Consider the following 17285-nt stretch of genomic DNA (forward strand, 5'->3'; position numbering starts at 1 on the left):
CCACTTACTATGCGCATTTTCTCTCCCAAAACTGTTATATTATATTCTAATGTTGCTCTCCAACATTAGTACCTTCTTCCGCTTAAAAACAAGTATTAGTGCATTCTGTTTTAATTTTTTGACAAATGATATTAGTGCATTCTTGAATGTGAGATTTAATGTAGACGAATTTTTATGTGCTTATCAAATGTTGTTTTTTTTTTTAGAAACTAGATTAACCCACCTATATTGACATCAGGGTTTAATCGAATCTTAGACCTTGAGAAGAAGCGTATTCCCAAGTCTTAACCAATACCACCAAACCAATCCAAATGGGCAGGAACGGGTACACATATAGCTCCTTGTGGCCTGGACCCTCACTACATTTGCAAAAAATAAAAAATAAAAAAAAATTACTACTCATCTATTGTACTGGTATGGTAATATATGATTATTTTGTATTAACTTTTGTGTGCATGTGTAGTTTCATGACTAGAACTTACCAACAATATAAGAGTATATATTATATATACACAAAAGGCACCACAAAGAGAGAAGCAAGAGGGGTCGTTATTTCTTTCTTTTTGGTTATTGAGGGGTAGTTATTATTTAGGATTATTGTTTGAGTTTTGATTATTATTTTGGAAGTGTTTATTTTTTAATTGGTATGTTTGTTTTTAGAGTTGCTTTTGATATTAAATGTCGCAAGTGTAACCGTTAATTAAAATATTTTTCTCTATTATGACCCTCATCAAGAATTTTATGCGAAATCGTACGAGAGATGAATTAAAAGTGAGAAAATCATTCAATATTTTTAAAATTTGAAAAATCGTAAAGAACAATTATAATATATATTCCTCTCATAAAAATTATAATGTATATTTATGTTTTTAAGAATGAAATGTTTGCCTACACTGTTTAAAAATCATGGATCCATCCCTGTAAGTGGGGGCTGCTTATCAAATGTTAGTTTCTACATAAATTTTGATATTGGATATGAACCTCTCGAAAATAGTTTATTGATTCTTATCATCTACTATACTATATAGGAAAGTTAATGTCCCATGAATTTACCATTTTGCCCCTATAAGGGGCAATTTGGTAATCTACTTATTGGTTAAGTTTTTTTTTTTGAACCATGGCCTATGAATTTCCATTTTTGCCCCTAATCAATTTTTTTAATTATTTTCTAATTAACTTTTAATTATTTTTCAATTTTTATATTTTTAACTATTTTTCAATTTTTTCTTCCAAATTCAGTTGCTTCTACATTCTTTCGAAGAATTTTTTTTATGCAGTGATTATCTAAGGTTATTATTTTACCTTAGATAAACATTAAATGTAAAAGTGTGGAGGAAAAAATTAGGTTAAAATTGGAGCTGACATTTTGCATAAATTAAATCTAGAGTTACTATAGTAAAGTCACGCGAAAAAATAGGTTAAATCTAGGGTTAATATTGCGTCACGGGTTAACATTTAGAAATAAGAGATGACATTTTGCTTAAATTCAATCTAGGGTTAGTATCGTAAAGTCACACGAAAAAATTAGGTTAAATCTAGGGTTAATATTGCGTCATAGGTTAACATCTAGAAATAAGAGATGTCATTTTGCATAAATTAAATCTAGAGTTAATATAATTTGTTTAGTAAAATTAAAGAGAAAAATTAGGAGCGATTTGTTTATTTTGATTTCCCTAACAATTAACGTTAACATTTTGATTAAATTAAACAGTGTTAATTAAATATGGTTAATACAGTAAGATTAAGCAAAAAAGTTAGGTTAAATCTAGGGCAAAATTTTGCGTTCGGGTTAACTTTAAGCAAAAAAATAGGCTAAGTATAGCAAGACGGGTTAACATTTATAAATAAGAGATTAAGTTAAGCATAGGGAGGCGGGTTATCGGTTATTCCTTTCCAAAAAAACAGCATATAATTGGGAACATACTTTTATTTTACTTTAGATAAACATTAAATGCAAAAGTGTGGATGGAAAAATTAGGTTAAAGTTAGAGATGACTTTTTGCATAAATTAAATCTAGGGTTAATATAGTAAAGTCACGGGAAAAATAGGTTAAATCTAGGGTTCATATTGCATCACGGGTTAACAGTTAGAAATAAGAGATGACATTTTGCATAAATTAAATCTAGGGTTAATATAGTAAAGTCACACGATAAAATTAGGTTAAATCTAGGGTTAATATTGCGTCAGGGGTTAAAATTTAGAAATAAGAGATGACATTTTGCATAAATTAAATCAAGGGTTAATATAGTAAAGTCACACGAAAAAATTAGGTTAAATCTAGGGTTAATATTGCATCACATGTTAACATTTAGAAATAAGATATGCCATTTTGCATAAATTAAATTTAGGGTTAATATAATATGTTTAATAAAATTAAAGAGAGAAATTAGGAACGATTTGTTTATTTTGATTTCCCTAACAATTAACGTTAACATTTTGATTAAATTAAACAGGGTTAATTAAATAGGGTTAATACAGTAAAATTAAGCAAAGAAATAAGGTTAAATCTAGGGCAAAATTTTGTGTTCGGGTTAACTTTAAGAAATAAAATAGGTTAAGTATGGCAAGACGGGTTAACATTTATAAGTAAGAGATTAAATTAAGTATAGTGAGACGGGTTAACGGTTATTCCTTTCCAAAAAAACAACATATAATTAGGTACATACTTTTATTTTACTTTAGATAAACATTAAATGCAAAAGTGTGGAGGGAAAAATTAGGTTAAAATTAGAGATGACATTTTGCATAAAATAAATCTAGGATTAATATAGTAAAGTCACCCGAAAAAATAGGTTAAATCTAGGGTTAATATTGCATCACGGGTTAACATTTAGAAATAAGAGATGACATTTTGCATAAATTAAATCTAGGGTTAATATAGTAAAGTCACACAAAAAATTAAGTTAAATCTAGGGTTAATATTGCGTCACGGGTTAACATTTAAAAATAAGAGATAAAAGATGACATTTTGCAGAAATTAAATCTAGGGTTAATTTAGTAAAGTCACACGAAAAAATTAGGATAAATCTAGGGTTAATATTGCGTCACGGGTTAACGTTTATAAATGAGCTGACATTTTGCATAAATTAAATCTAGGGTTAATATAATTTGTTTAGTAAAATTAAGGAGAAAAATTAGGAGCGATTTGTTATTTTGATTTCCCTAACAATTAACGTTAATATTTTGATTAAATTAAATAGGGTTAATACAGTAAAATTAAGCAAATAAGTTAGGTTAAATCTAGGGAAAAATTTTGCTTTCGGGTTAACTTTAAGGAATAAGAGATTGCAATAGTTATTATGTTATTTTTTATGTAGTGCTTTAGACTCTGTGTTGCAAATTTTTGGTTTACGCAGCTTTGATTTTCACATTTATAAATGACAACAATTTTCTGTAATTTATAAGATTTCTCCTTCAAAACTAAATTTAAAAAAAATACGTTATTCAACCCGTGCAAAGCACGGGTTTGTAACTAGTTTATAGTAAAAAATTAATTTTATAATAACAACATATGCATAATATTTTTTATAAAATATTTATTAAAAATGGAAAGATTCAACTCTAGGTCATATATATAAACATACAATTTACTTTTTATTTATGTTTTCTCACCTCGGATGAAAATATGTTACAGGTCGTGATGTATTTTATATGGTGGCGAAACAAAAATTTAAACTAAAGTTTCAAGTTGAATAACAAGAGACATATAATTCTATTCGATAACATCTTGATATATCAAAATCATCTCTACACCTCTAAAATCAATTTTGTGATCACCTCCCAAAATGGAATGAATTTTACAATAACATTTGTCTATCATGAAAAAATTAAAACATCCAATACTGATAAATAATTATGTATTGCAAATGTGGCAAGTGCAATAAATTATTACTGTAGAGATATATCCATGCATTACCTAACTCCAATCACTACCATTTACGAGAGATTGAATTTCCACATGGATCTGTTTTCTATAGTACAAAAAATAGTCATTTGAGTCCAAAACCACAGCGACACATAACCCATAATTACTACATATATAAATGCACTTTAATCGAGAAATACATGAGACCACACCACATCCCAAAGTAACAACATAGATGCCACTAAAGAAGCTTCGTACACATTACATTCTCTTGTTCCTTTCAAATTTGTTGCAATAAAACGAAAAAGGACAAAATGAAACAACATGCCATGCGATGCGTGGATGCTATCAATTAGCTAACTAGCCAAACCACCTTCTACCTTTTAGGTTTCGAGAAAGAAGCTGCAGCCAGGCCAGCAGCAGGTATGTATCTACACATGTGCTATCAACGTTTTAGAATCTGTCTTATCATGCTATTATATTGCTAAATTTGTGTATATTTTTTCTCAATTGAAGAAATATACATATTTTATTGAAAATAGATTAGATATAAAAATTTATGGGACCAATCAAAATTGTTGATATCTTATGTGCAAGTGTGGTTACTCAAACATAACAGTGTTTTATGTGAAAAACTCACATCTCATGATGAAAATAAATAGTAATAACTCTCATCTTATAGGTCATTTTCGATGATGAGTTAGACGTCATATAAAAATAATATATTTGTGGTTGCATGACTGTGAGTTAAGAGTCTTACATTGCATGAGATAATAGATAATGAGTAAGATATAAAGAAGAAGACTAATACATCTAATGTCTTAAATGTATGAAGATGTGATGTGATGTCTAAATTCACTTGTGCGGTTCTTAACTCGATGTGTTGATCTACCGCAATCTATGCTCGCTCGAAAATCTCAACAGTGGTATTAGAGTCTATTTGATTTGTTGGGGGAGAAGGAGTGATTACTAAGGTTGGATCAAAGACGCAAAGTCTCACATTAGGGATAGATTGTTGACGTATCAAGTGTAAGTTATAAGTTTCACATTGGATGAAAGAGTAGATGTTGATCAACATAAAAGTGAGAACACTCATATATGTCTAATAAAATTTTCGACAAAGATGTGATGGTCAAAGTCACTTGTGTTGTTTCTCTTAATCAGGGATGGAGGGTAGAGTTACATTAGGGTGGCCTTGGCGACCCCATTTGTTTTTAATTTATTTGATGTTTTAAAAGTTAGTGAGTATTCTTTACGTGTAGTTACTCTAATAATGTAGATTTAGCTACTTCAAATAAGTTTATTTGTGAAAATTATTAGTAGAAATATGAAAAATAAAAAAATATTACTTGATAGATAATTTTTTTCTTCTTATTTTGACACTTACAGTCTCTATATAGACGAAAGGGTTCGACTTAGAACAAGACCCATCGGTGGATAAGATCACATCTTCATAATAAAAGGTGTACACGTTCAACCTCACTCAAGGTAATGGGCCAAACCTAATGAGTCCAAACAAATTGGATCATTTTGTATGACAAAACCACAAATTGGTAAAAAATTTCAATAATTTATTTCCTCAAGCAATAGGGTTTTACCAATCCCAGCAGAGCCTGTGATGAACACGGATTTGCCTTGAGGGATGGCAGACAAAATATGTTTCTCCTCATAAAATTGTCAAGATAAGATTCGTAAAAGTATATTCAATTTCTTTTATATATTTGAACCAACCTCTCATAAAATTTCGGCTAGCTTCACCGCTACTCCAATGTAGGCTCCTATGTTTCAACAATACTAACGTCGAAACCTAAATACATGATAGAATACATGCCCCAAAATGTACAAAACCACACTTTACATCCGTTTTATTTTATCTATAAACAAAAGTTTAGATAAGGAAAAACAAATGCCCCTCAAAGAAAAGGAGAAACAAACTCTTATGCAAGATCGTAGAAGCACCAAACTCACGGTAGATTTACAATGTAATTCACGTATTGTCTATCAACTACGAAACTTCACATTTGAACCCAAGATATAGTTGATTGTTCAAAGTTTCACATGTCAAAAATGATAATTTTTTTTGAAAACTCGGTATCCGATCCAAGAATCGACTAATCCGAGGGGACCAATCCCACCGCCCACTTGCGGGAGCCCCGTTTAAGGCCAGAGCAAGCTCTGTATGGACTTAGCCCATCGAAATTGGCACCAGAGGGAATCGAACCTGAGATCTCTGGGGGAGCAAACTCCAAGATCTCAAGCCAATCATTAGCTCAACCCAATAATTGACGGCAACAATATTGTCAAACACTGTAAATTAAATACGATATTGTGTTTTTTTTCTCATCCAATCACAATAATGGTTATGTTAGGAGTATTATTACACAGAAGTTCACATACAATTTCAGATTGACGATTTTCAAATGTTAGTGCTCTTTCACTATAAACGTGATATGACATAAATAATGTGATAAGTGGGAGGCGTATCTTACCGTATCGTATGATAATTTATTTTAGCCTTTTAGGTCTGTCATTACACTTGGATAACCCTCTAGATATGAAAACCTAACTCCTAAACATGTGGTAATGTGTTAAGACTTAAGAGACATCTATCACTCGAGCTAGTTTTGTGAAACTAAATTATACTAAATATTCAAATTCTAAAATTGATGTGATCATGGTTTGTATTGCAATCTCCGTTATTTTTAAGTTTAATTGTGTGTTTGGCCCATTCTTTATAATGTGGAAGTACATTAAATGACATGACATTGTTGATTTGAACTAGAAAAGTGATATGAAAACACTTTTACAACCTTTAAAAAAACACTTCTACAACTTGGTTGAGTTTTATTGATCAAATTTCTTCAAATGTAAACATATATATTCTTTGGAAATTCTTTTTTTTTTTCTAGTCCAAATCAACAATATGTCACATCATTAATGAATATGACATATCATAAAAAATAAACCACAAATTTTATTTGTGGGAAAAATCTTTAGACCTATTCCACAAGAGACTAAATTCCCAAATTTAAAAATAGAATGATCAAAATCAGTGTGAATTAAAACGTGTACATTCCAGTTAGCCATGGGTGGATGTAGCATAAGACTTAGTATGGCTATAGCCATATCAAATTTTCACCAAACAATATTTTACAAGAATGAGATGTTTATAAGAACAAAATATTAAAGAAAGATGATATCTCATTTTTTTTTTCAATTAACAATTGTTAGGATTACAAATGAACTTGTACTAATAAAACTAGTTAGCCCAAATAAAACTACTAAAACTATTATTTTCAGTGAAATAGTAGATATTTTTTAAGTTGATTAAACATATTTTTTTGAAACTACTATTTTATTTTTTTGGTCATGTAGCCTAGTGGCTAGATTCACATACATTATTTGTGGATCTAGCCATAATATCCCTTGTAGCTACCCAATTGAGCTACACTTGCAAGACTGAAACTACTATTTTAGCACACCAAAAACTTAGTTTTGGATCCACCGGTATTCAAAAGTATATACGTTATGAAATCTAACTATTCAACAGTAAAGATGAGTTGAATTGTAACTTTTTCAGGTTCTTGAAAATTCTTTTGTTGGCCACCACCAGCAAGAAACCAAGCTGTTTAAGGCCCCCCCTCTCCCCCCCTTCTCTGATATATCTCTCTCTCTGGTCCTATATATCTCCTTTTTGTGTGGCTGGCTGCATGGTTCTTAATTGAATTTAATGTGCATTGCATGCATCTGATCTGTTAACTTATCATATCTTGGGAAACATAGAAAACCCCAGCACAGCAGCAAAAATAAACTTATATGTAAGAAAAGAAAGGATCTGTCACTTTTCGGGTTCACTTCCATCCTTCACACTCCCATCTTCTTCTTAATTCACTCTCTTCTTCTCTCTCTGGTCCTGCATCAATATGTGTGTGTTTTAATTTTTGGTATGAGAATAAGATGTTTTTGTCTATATCTTAAACATTGGTATGTTAGCTTATTTTGATTTATATAAATTGATTATTATACATATACGTACATTGTAAGATTATAGAACTTTGAATGTTCAACTGCTTCCATGGTAAATTTGTTTAAATCATATAAAGCTGCTAGTAGTAGCCAAACATTTACTTTTGGAATTGCTACTTTGTATCTTCTTGAATTTTAGGGCTTTAAAAGCTACTAGCTAGTAGCCTGTATTAGAATCAAACCAACGTATACATTTGGACATCTCAATTGACAAAAGAAATATATGTATATAATTTGGAGCTCCCCTAAAAATTTAACCCTAAAGTTTGCTATTATTAAATATTGACGGCTTCATGGACTTTGTCCAAAAGTGGACTTCACTATACTAAAATATGCATATAACCCTAAAGTTTGTTTTTTTTTTGTTGACAAAAATAAAATATGTATATTTGTTCTCTATTTTTTTATTAATATAAAATTTATTTATTTTTATTAAAAGTTTTAATAGTCCACCGTTATACCGTTTTGAATAGGTCTATTAGATACACCCTTAAATATTAGGTATACACACGGATCATTTAACCATCTTATGGAGTGAAAAACCTACCCTTCATAAACTTCAAGTATATGTTTGGTTTGGAGTTTAAATACATATACACATCTTTCTAGCACCCAAACATGAGTTGCTAAAGCTATAAAGTCATTTTGGCTTTTTACATATCAATTCTACTATCTGAAATTGAGTTCAGTTGAAACTGAAATTAGTATCTTCTGTGTGTTTATCAAGTGTGTTTGCCAACTTGTATGTCCCACATTTGTAAATCTTTCCAAGACCTTTACTTTAGTTATTATTTATTTTTACTGTATATATTTATGTAAAATCGATTTTGCTTATTACACATCCAAAAACAATTTAAATTCAAACTATCCAAATATATTCAAACATTCGACTCGGTTATGACCAAAATCAATTCAGTCAAAATTAACTCTCTTTTACCGTATAACCAAATATATTCTTAGCATGCCTTATCTTTTTTTAACGTGGAATTTGTACTATACTAGATTTTTATGAGTGTAGCTCATTCTTATAATAAAGTGGATAGCGTAAACTATTTTCACGGCGTATTTATTTTCAACTAATTGGGATATAACTCAAATTTTTATAAGATTTTATGATTTCTGCCTCCTCTAAGGAAGAGCTTAATTCTAGAAAAAATGGAATTTCCACCACGATGGCAAAACCCTTTGATATTATTTGAGAATAAAAATTCTTATTATAGCCCCAAAATGTTTTTCGAGTAGATTTATTTACACTCAACAATATTAAACTTATGCATAGGGAGTTCGATTCTAGGATTTGGATGAATATCTTATGACGAGTGTCGCACTTAATATTTTAAGGGAAATGTTAACTTATGTCCTTAAAACACATGTTAAAGAACCAAAAATGGAAATTTTGTCTAGAACATTGTGCCAATTTATTCTCCTAGAGATTGAAAATTAATGTTTTGTAATAAATATTTACCATTTATTGAATCCTTAATATATGTGTTCTAAGAGCACAAGTTAGAATGACTTTAAAAGTGATGTTAACTTGTGTCCTAAGAGCACATGTTAAGAAACCTAAAAGAGCAACTTTATATTGAAAATATGATATTTTAACCTTTTAAGAATATGAATGCACAACTTTTTATACATATATTTCTATAATGAGTTCCTTAAGATGTGCCCTTGAGGCCACCAGTTAGCATTTACAATATTTTAAACTCTGTGTTTCTACCTTTTTTTAGGAAACAAAGCTAATAGTGAAAACTTCATTAATTAGAACCAGTTATTGAAGTTGGGAAGTGCACCAAAGTTCCATTCATTCATTTATTTTTTAAAATGTAATTATAATAATATGCACTTCCAATTCCATTATGATGAAATGGTGTGGTGGTCAATTGATGAATTAGTACGATTACAATGATTTGGATTGATCACTGGTAACACTGCATGCGTCCAATGATCCAAATTTTGAGTTAATTAATTAATGGAAAGCCACGCCAGCGCAATGGGAAGTAAAAAGGAAAGAACTTCTGCTAACTTCACGGTACAATCTATCTACTTTATGATCATCTTGTAAATTAATTCATCTATCCTCTTAATTACCCTATACTATACACTGTCTACTTTTCTAGGGTAGGGATACCTTTCATTAATTCAAACACCCATTTCAGATCAAACTATACTCCATCCGTTTCAAAATATAAGCAAAATTCACTTTTTAGGTTCATTCATTTAATGATGTATGTGGTTCATAATATGAACTATATACATCATTATATGAAAGAACCTAAAAAGTGAATTTTACTTATATTTTGAAACGGAGTAAGTACTTCATATCCTTTGGATTATATATCTCAACATTCTTTACAACATAATCATACAATACAACCATATCCTTATATTTTATTCATTTTTACAAAAAAAAAAAAATATTGGATAAAGAAATAAATAAATGAAGTGTTGAAAGGATCTTAAGAAATAAAATGTATCCAAATATCATTGTTTTAAATATATTTTCTAATATTCTTTTTTTTTATTTTGCTAATATTATTTTCTAATATTCTAGCACTCCATGTCAAGAGAAAGTTTATTAAACTTTAAGATTGTTACTAATATATCTAAAAAGAGAAATTATAACATCCATGTATTAATCAAACCTAAATATATCTCTTTTGAGCAATCTATTGAAAAATGTCAGAACAATCAACCAATGATGTCAAAACTTCAAATCAAATCGGTGAATATGTTGAAGTACCACATCGAGGAAAACATCAAAACACAAGATGGAAAGCTCTCAATGTCAAAGTGAGAAAGTAGAGAGAAACAACTAAAGAGTGAGTCAAGATCGTCTCTATTTTGGATAGAGAGGATCTTAATTCCTAAAGGAGTAATAGCCATTTTAAATAATCACACCGGAGAGCAACCAACCAACAAGAAATCCAAGAGCGGAAATTTAAAACCCAAAAACCGAACAAAAAGAGATGAGATAAACAATCAAATAATGAGAAATAATGAGCAAAATCAATCAACAAACAAACCAACAAACATAGATAAATTTAAGACACAAAAGCTAATATAGTAAGGTAGGTGCATATTAGACGCCCTTTTAATGTAATTTTATTAAATTTAATGAACATTGATATTGTGTCTCCAATTTTACCCACAAATAATTTTATGTATTCCAACCATCTTACTCTACTTTGCATTTACAATGATACTTGTTTTTAATGGAAAACTATTTTATTAGATCAAGATCATAATGGAAAAACAATATGAATAGAGTACTACACCCACATTTTGAGACCTAATACAATTGGTACTAACCTCACCACCAAAAAAAGTGAAATTCATTTAACGCTTTCATCTAATCAAACACTTCCTTGGTTTACAAACAACTCATAAAATAAGTTAAGAGCGATATAATATTTCTTCAAAAACCACTGTCAGGAAATACTTGATCTGTCAATAACCTTTGAGGTCGACAATGATTTGCTAAAACCTAGATGGGTATAATAAGAGCAAGGGAAATGCTAACTTGTATTCTTAGGGCACATGTTTAGAATTTCTTTAATAGAAATTATATGTTGGATATTGATCGTGTACTCAATAAATACTTTATCGTGTCAATAACCTCTGAAGTCGACAATGATTTGCTAAAATCCAGATGAGTATAATAAGAACAATTGAATAAAACTATATTACCCATTAATCATTTATTGTTTTTCTCAATTATGGTGGAAAAGCCTTAAATTCTACTTAACCTTATATGGAGGTAGCAATATATGTACTTTCACTTTTTTAATAACACTGATCAAATGTGTAAAAAAAAAAACTTATATATAACATTGAGAACATGGGGCCTCCCCCTAGAAGAAAAAGGCCCAAATATTCAGAAAAAATGTACCTTGGTTAAATATTTCTACAGTCTTACTGAAATAACAACCTTAAATCTTCAGTAATATGATCTCACCTTGATGTTTAGTGTTTCCCCTTCTGCATAAAATAGTCACATGTAGCAAACAATACTTAGTGCATGTGGAAATTAAAAGAGGCTAGAATCAATTAACATTGGTATCAATCAATTGATAGAAATTGTCTTTCATATACATATATACTGTATTTCTTTTATGGGATGATGTAAAGCAGTATAGCAACCTTCATGTTTTTTAGAAACAATATTTTTAATAAATAAAATTCATCATCTGTGATAAACATCAAGCCTCTAGACTAGTGTGAGAAACGTTAAATTATAGAAGAAAAAAAAAACATAAAATTTGTCTTCAATTTGTGGGCAAGTGTTATAGACAATAAATTTGAAGTTTGATTTTTTTTTTTGTTTGTACTATACATTACACCTACTCTTGACTCAAATATAAAGAAAAAATTAGTCATGTTTGATAGATTAAAATATAAGTAAAATCCTTGTTATTCTAAAAATATCATTAAATAAAATAAGTTATCATACAAAATGTAAAGAAAATAAATGGTAATTTGCAAAGTGGAAATATTTATTTGATTAAATCAAGAAAATTTAATGAGGAAATATATATTTCTGGCTTGTAATGAAATTCCAAGTATTTGAAACTTAGTCATCCACACCAGCTCCCAAAAAACCAAAAGTTCCATTTCCAGTCTCTTTCAGTCTTAATTTTCCAGCAGACATAAGGACTCATTCAAGACTTTGGAGGCAAGTTCATAGTAAAATTGACTTTACCAAAGGATCTAAGATATACTTCTATTATTTAATTTTTTTAACTAAAGAAAAAGCATCACATTCAATTCTGTGTATCAAAAACAAAAAATCCTGCTCCTATGTTTATGTCTTGTCTCTAACCTTATAATACTGTTGATCTTACTGTCCTACTCCTATGTGTTGCTTTTGTATTCCCCATTGTCACAAACCATAACAACATAACATTCTGTTTGATATCTCCTTTTTATGCTATCAAACAGTGTATTTTTTTTTATTTTTTTTTTGCCTTCAATGTGATATTGAAAAAACATGAATGTTTTTTCTATAAATTTTTAATGAAGAAAAAATGAACAGTGTTTGTGTCATGTACAAACCTAAAGACAAAGAACATCAATTTTCTATAAGAATCCAACTCATAAATTGAATGTCAAATTTGTCCTTTAATTAGATCAGTAGTGTATATATATATTGTCTTGGAGAGGAACCAAACTGTTCACTTTCTTATTATAGAAACAAACATTTATATCTTTTATTTATTGAAATGTTTCAGAGATAAAACAAAACAAAATAAAACAAACTATATATATTGATATTCACCTTGATTGCCAATGGAAAGTTCCTTGATTCAATGTCTATAAAAGTATCAGCTGTTGTAACTATTGCAATGGCTGTGTGACAAATAAAATATAAATAAATTGTAAGTAAGTAACAAAGTAGTTAATTTTCAACTTTCAACAGTAAGAATTACTGTTATGAAGACTAATTAACTATTAATCATCACAATATCACATGCATGAGGAATCTATAATCGAATTTGGAATTCAACACATTAACGGTCTTGGATCAAGATCAGATGATTCAAATGCATTAACATATGGATCATCGAATCTAACAGATACTAATGTGCTAACTACGTGAATGCATGAAAAATCTTTAAATGAAATTTGAATCGTCTGCGATCAACAAATATACGCATTGACACAGTTAGTACAGTGGTAGTTATCAAGATAAGACAATTCAGATTTCAAGCTAAATACTTTAGATTTAAAAGATAGATCAAAATCTTCAGTGAAATCTGAATAGTTTGATCTCGATGTGATGATCATTGATGTGTTGACTACATAAAACATACGATCCAAATTCCTTTAATAACTATGCATGATAAAGTAAACAGATAGTATGAAAATTGAAAAGTCTAAAGATATGCAGCAAATCATATATATCATTAATTATTAATAAATAAAATGTGGAAGAGAAAAAGCTAAAATTTCACATACCTAAAACATGTCTGTGTGAACAGTGTTTAAACCAAACAAAGAAGGTGGCTGGTAGCTTCACAAAGAGAAGTCAAGAAAGTATATCAACAAGGAAACATTGACACTATTTCATTGATAATCAATAAAATTAAAAATATTGTAATATACAATACATAGTTATTAATAGCAAATAGAAAAAAGTGATCCAAAAAATTAAATAGATGAAGAGTTGAAAAAGAAATTACCCTTTTACAGCTGTACAACTTTTCTGAAGTCTATCTGCAAAGCTAAAATGCCTAACTTAAGGAGCAGAGAGAGAGGTAGCAGAATTGTAGCAGTGTTGTGAACCACATCAACCCAACAAGGCTAACAGAAACATTAGAGGAAAGAAGAAAGCAACAATCTTTTCTGTGAATCATTAAATGCAGTAAACGGAATGAGAGAGATTGATCAAATCAAAAGGAGACAAAAACTTCATTTAATTGTACTCTGAGTAGCTGATCAAAATACTATATATTTTGTATTCTATTTTTTTATACATAGATTTGACTAAGGTCTAAATATGTAATTCAATTCCATGATTTTCATTTCCCTCTTTAGGTAAATCTCAAATTATGGATTTTTCCATTTTCTATTTTCTCTTATTGACTCAAATCCCAAGCTAATCAAACTCATTCATCACTTCTAAATAGTACTACTAAAATATCAAATGCTAATAGAAGAAGAAAATGAAGAAAAATATATATAATATTAAGATTAAAATATAATAATCAAAATGCTGCAAACTTGTTCATTATTTTTGTTTCATTTTCATCATTGTTGTTGGTAATTATGATATTGCAAAGAAGTATCTAAACCAAAAATCATTGAAGCTTCTTCTCTTCTCTTATCCTCTTCAAATCTTGTTGATGTTGAACTTGAAAGTGTTTCTTCATGATGAGGTACCTTCAAATGTTGAAGTGATGGTACTATTGAAGAAGGAGAAGCCAAGTTATCATCACTTGTTGAAGAACCACCACACTCCATGTTCACACCAAACAACCTTAACCTTTTTGCAGCACCATTAGTAGTAGTACTAGTAGTAGCATTACTAGTTAAATTTCCGTGGTGATGATGATAATGAGAAACAGGAACAGAATCAATAATCATGTTTGAGACATTGCTTCCTCCTCCTCCTTCTTGTTGCTGTGATCTTGTACTTAAGCTTCCTTGAGGCATTGACATTGATGATGGTGCTAATGATCTCATATAAAAAACTGAACTTGGATCATGATGATGAAAATTGTATTGATGATTCACATTTCCACCACCATATTGATGAAATGGAAACATGTTATGATTAAAATTCATCTGATTGTGTAAAGGGTCATGATGATTTTGTTGTTGATGTTGTAACCTTTGTGGTGTTGGATAAGGAAGAGAGTAAAATCTACTATTAGCACCTCCCCATCTAATAGAATATTGTTGTTGATTAGGAAGAAAGAAAGGAGTGAAAAGTGTTGCTGATGAAGGATCAATAGTATGATGATTATGATTAGATCTTCTCCTCCAATCTATAAACAATCTATGCCTAAACAATTCGCCGACGCCGCGTTGAAACGAAACAATGTCGCCAGCATCAAGTTTTTTCTCTTTAACAAAACGGCTCCAACCTTTTGTCATAACATAGCTTTGGCTACTGTTCCAATAAGAGTATCTAAATCTCCACAATTTTCCATTTCTATCTTCAAAATTCAGAAGAAGACCTTTCTCATTTGATGTTGAATCAAGTGGAAAATACTTTTCAGCATGTTGTTTTGGTATAACCAAACGGTTTAGTTTCCCAACATCACTTGGTGTTACAGCTTTGTCAAACATGTGTTCTTTTTCATGTGTACTAGGTTGTTGTTCTTGCTCTTGTGGAACAGGATCATTAATAACAACATCTTTGTTCTTGTTATTGTTGTTGTTACCAAGTGACAATTCCATGAAATCTATTTGCTTTAAATTTGTGAAATTTGAGGTTGTTGCATCTTGATGTTGGTGTTGGTGTAATAACCCTAATCCTCCTTTAGATGCTGCTGAATTGTGAGATTCTGGTGAATGATGATGATGATGATTCATTCCAAGCCATTGATTTTGTTGATGAGAAACATTTGTAACATCATGATTATGATTATGATTATGATTATGATTATGATGATGAGTTGTTGAAGGAGATGAAGAAGATAAAGAGAAATTAGAAGGTGGAGAAGAAAAAGTACAGTGTTGTAATTGTTGCTTACTACTACTTTCTTCTTCTTCTCTTGTTGTTTTTGTCATGATTTCTTCTTCATCTTCCTCTAATTCCTCTTGTGAATAATCTTTCACTTCTTGCATCAACTCCATGATAATTATCAAGTCAAATTCTTCTAATTATAACTTCTGGATCTCACAAAATCTAAATAAAAAAAATGTCACAAAAATTAGAATAAATTTTGTTTATCATGATGAGGGTAGGAAAAAATATATAAACATAAAAAAAGTACAACAATGATATAAAATTTGACAATTAATGAAGAGGAAAATTTTGAAGGAAAAAGATATATGGGATTATTAAAAAAAAAAGGAAAATATATGGGGTTATTAATTTGAAAAAATTAATATAAAAAAAAATTACCAAGAAAAATGGTATATGATGAGGAAGATATTTTATGGGAGAATTATGAGGCTGTAAAGGAAAAGAAAGAAAAAGAGGTTCATGTAAGAGTCGGTGCCTTCATATTTGACTAAGAGAAGAATCAAGCCCTAAAGACAAAAAAAAAACCATGGTGGATAGATAGATTATATTCCAAGTTGTGGTTATTGTTGGTTTACCTAAAAACAACACAAGGTGTGTTATAGTTAGAGTTGGAGAGAGAGAGAAAAAGGTGTTGAAGAAGATGTGAGTTTTTTTGCTAACTAGTTACTTCACACAGGAAGCTTCTTTACAAGTATATATGTTGTTGAAAAAAGAAGGGAAAATAATGTCTGTGGGAAACCCAGTTTTATTCTCAAAGGTTAGAAGAGAGAGATGGGATAGATAGAGATAGAAAGGGTTACTATACATTTACGTGGGGGGCCCATGAATAATGTGCTTATTTGGGGTCATGTGAGCAACTAGTCATTTTCATATAATATTATACTTTTTTTTTTCATATATTATACTGAACATGATGATAATAATAAAATAGTCTTTTGTGCAATTTATTCTTTTGATTCAAGTTCAAAAGTTCAGTGTTGTTCATGAAGCATTCAGCAATCTTCACACTTGGTTTTTCTTTTAGCTCCTTTTACTAAAAAAATAAACTTAAATTTTTTTTATAAATCAAGAGCAAAATGACATAAAAAAGAATAGTGTCCAACTAAATTAAAACCCTACTTTTTTTATATGTTGTCAATTGCTCATATATATTATTTAAAAAAGGAAAAAATATATAAAAATTGAGGGACATGAAT

At 29.7% G+C, this 17285-nt stretch overlaps 1 protein-coding gene across 4 annotated transcripts; it reads right to left on the reverse strand.

Moving 5' to 3' along the window:
* Positions 1-11647: 11647 nt before the first annotated feature.
* LOC25500594 (B3 domain-containing protein Os02g0683500) lies at positions 11648-16859 on the reverse strand. Of its 4 annotated transcripts, XM_024772247.2 has the most exons (6): positions 16665-16859; positions 16468-16518; positions 14075-16248; positions 13851-13905; positions 13171-13241; positions 11648-11873 (listed from the first exon to the last, which is right to left on the reverse strand). In XM_024772247.2, the coding sequence occupies exon 3, from the start codon at positions 16194-16196 to the stop codon at positions 14643-14645; it is 1554 nt and encodes a 517-aa protein (XP_024628015.1). In that variant the 5' UTR covers positions 16197-16248; positions 16468-16518; positions 16665-16859; the 3' UTR covers positions 11648-11873; positions 13171-13241; positions 13851-13905; positions 14075-14642. The 4 variants fall into 4 exon arrangements, with proteins under 4 accessions (XP_024628015.1, XP_024628016.1, XP_039685346.1 ...); XM_024772248.2 differs by lacking the exon at positions 16468-16518; XM_039829412.1 differs by having other exon boundaries at positions 13851-13898; positions 16468-16859.
* Positions 16860-17285: the final 426 nt, after the last annotated feature.

The sequence above is a fragment of the Medicago truncatula genome, chromosome 8, assembly GCF_003473485.1.
Source record: "Medicago truncatula cultivar Jemalong A17 chromosome 8, MtrunA17r5.0-ANR, whole genome shotgun sequence".
Lineage (NCBI taxonomy): Eukaryota > Viridiplantae > Streptophyta > Magnoliopsida > Fabales > Fabaceae > Medicago > Medicago truncatula.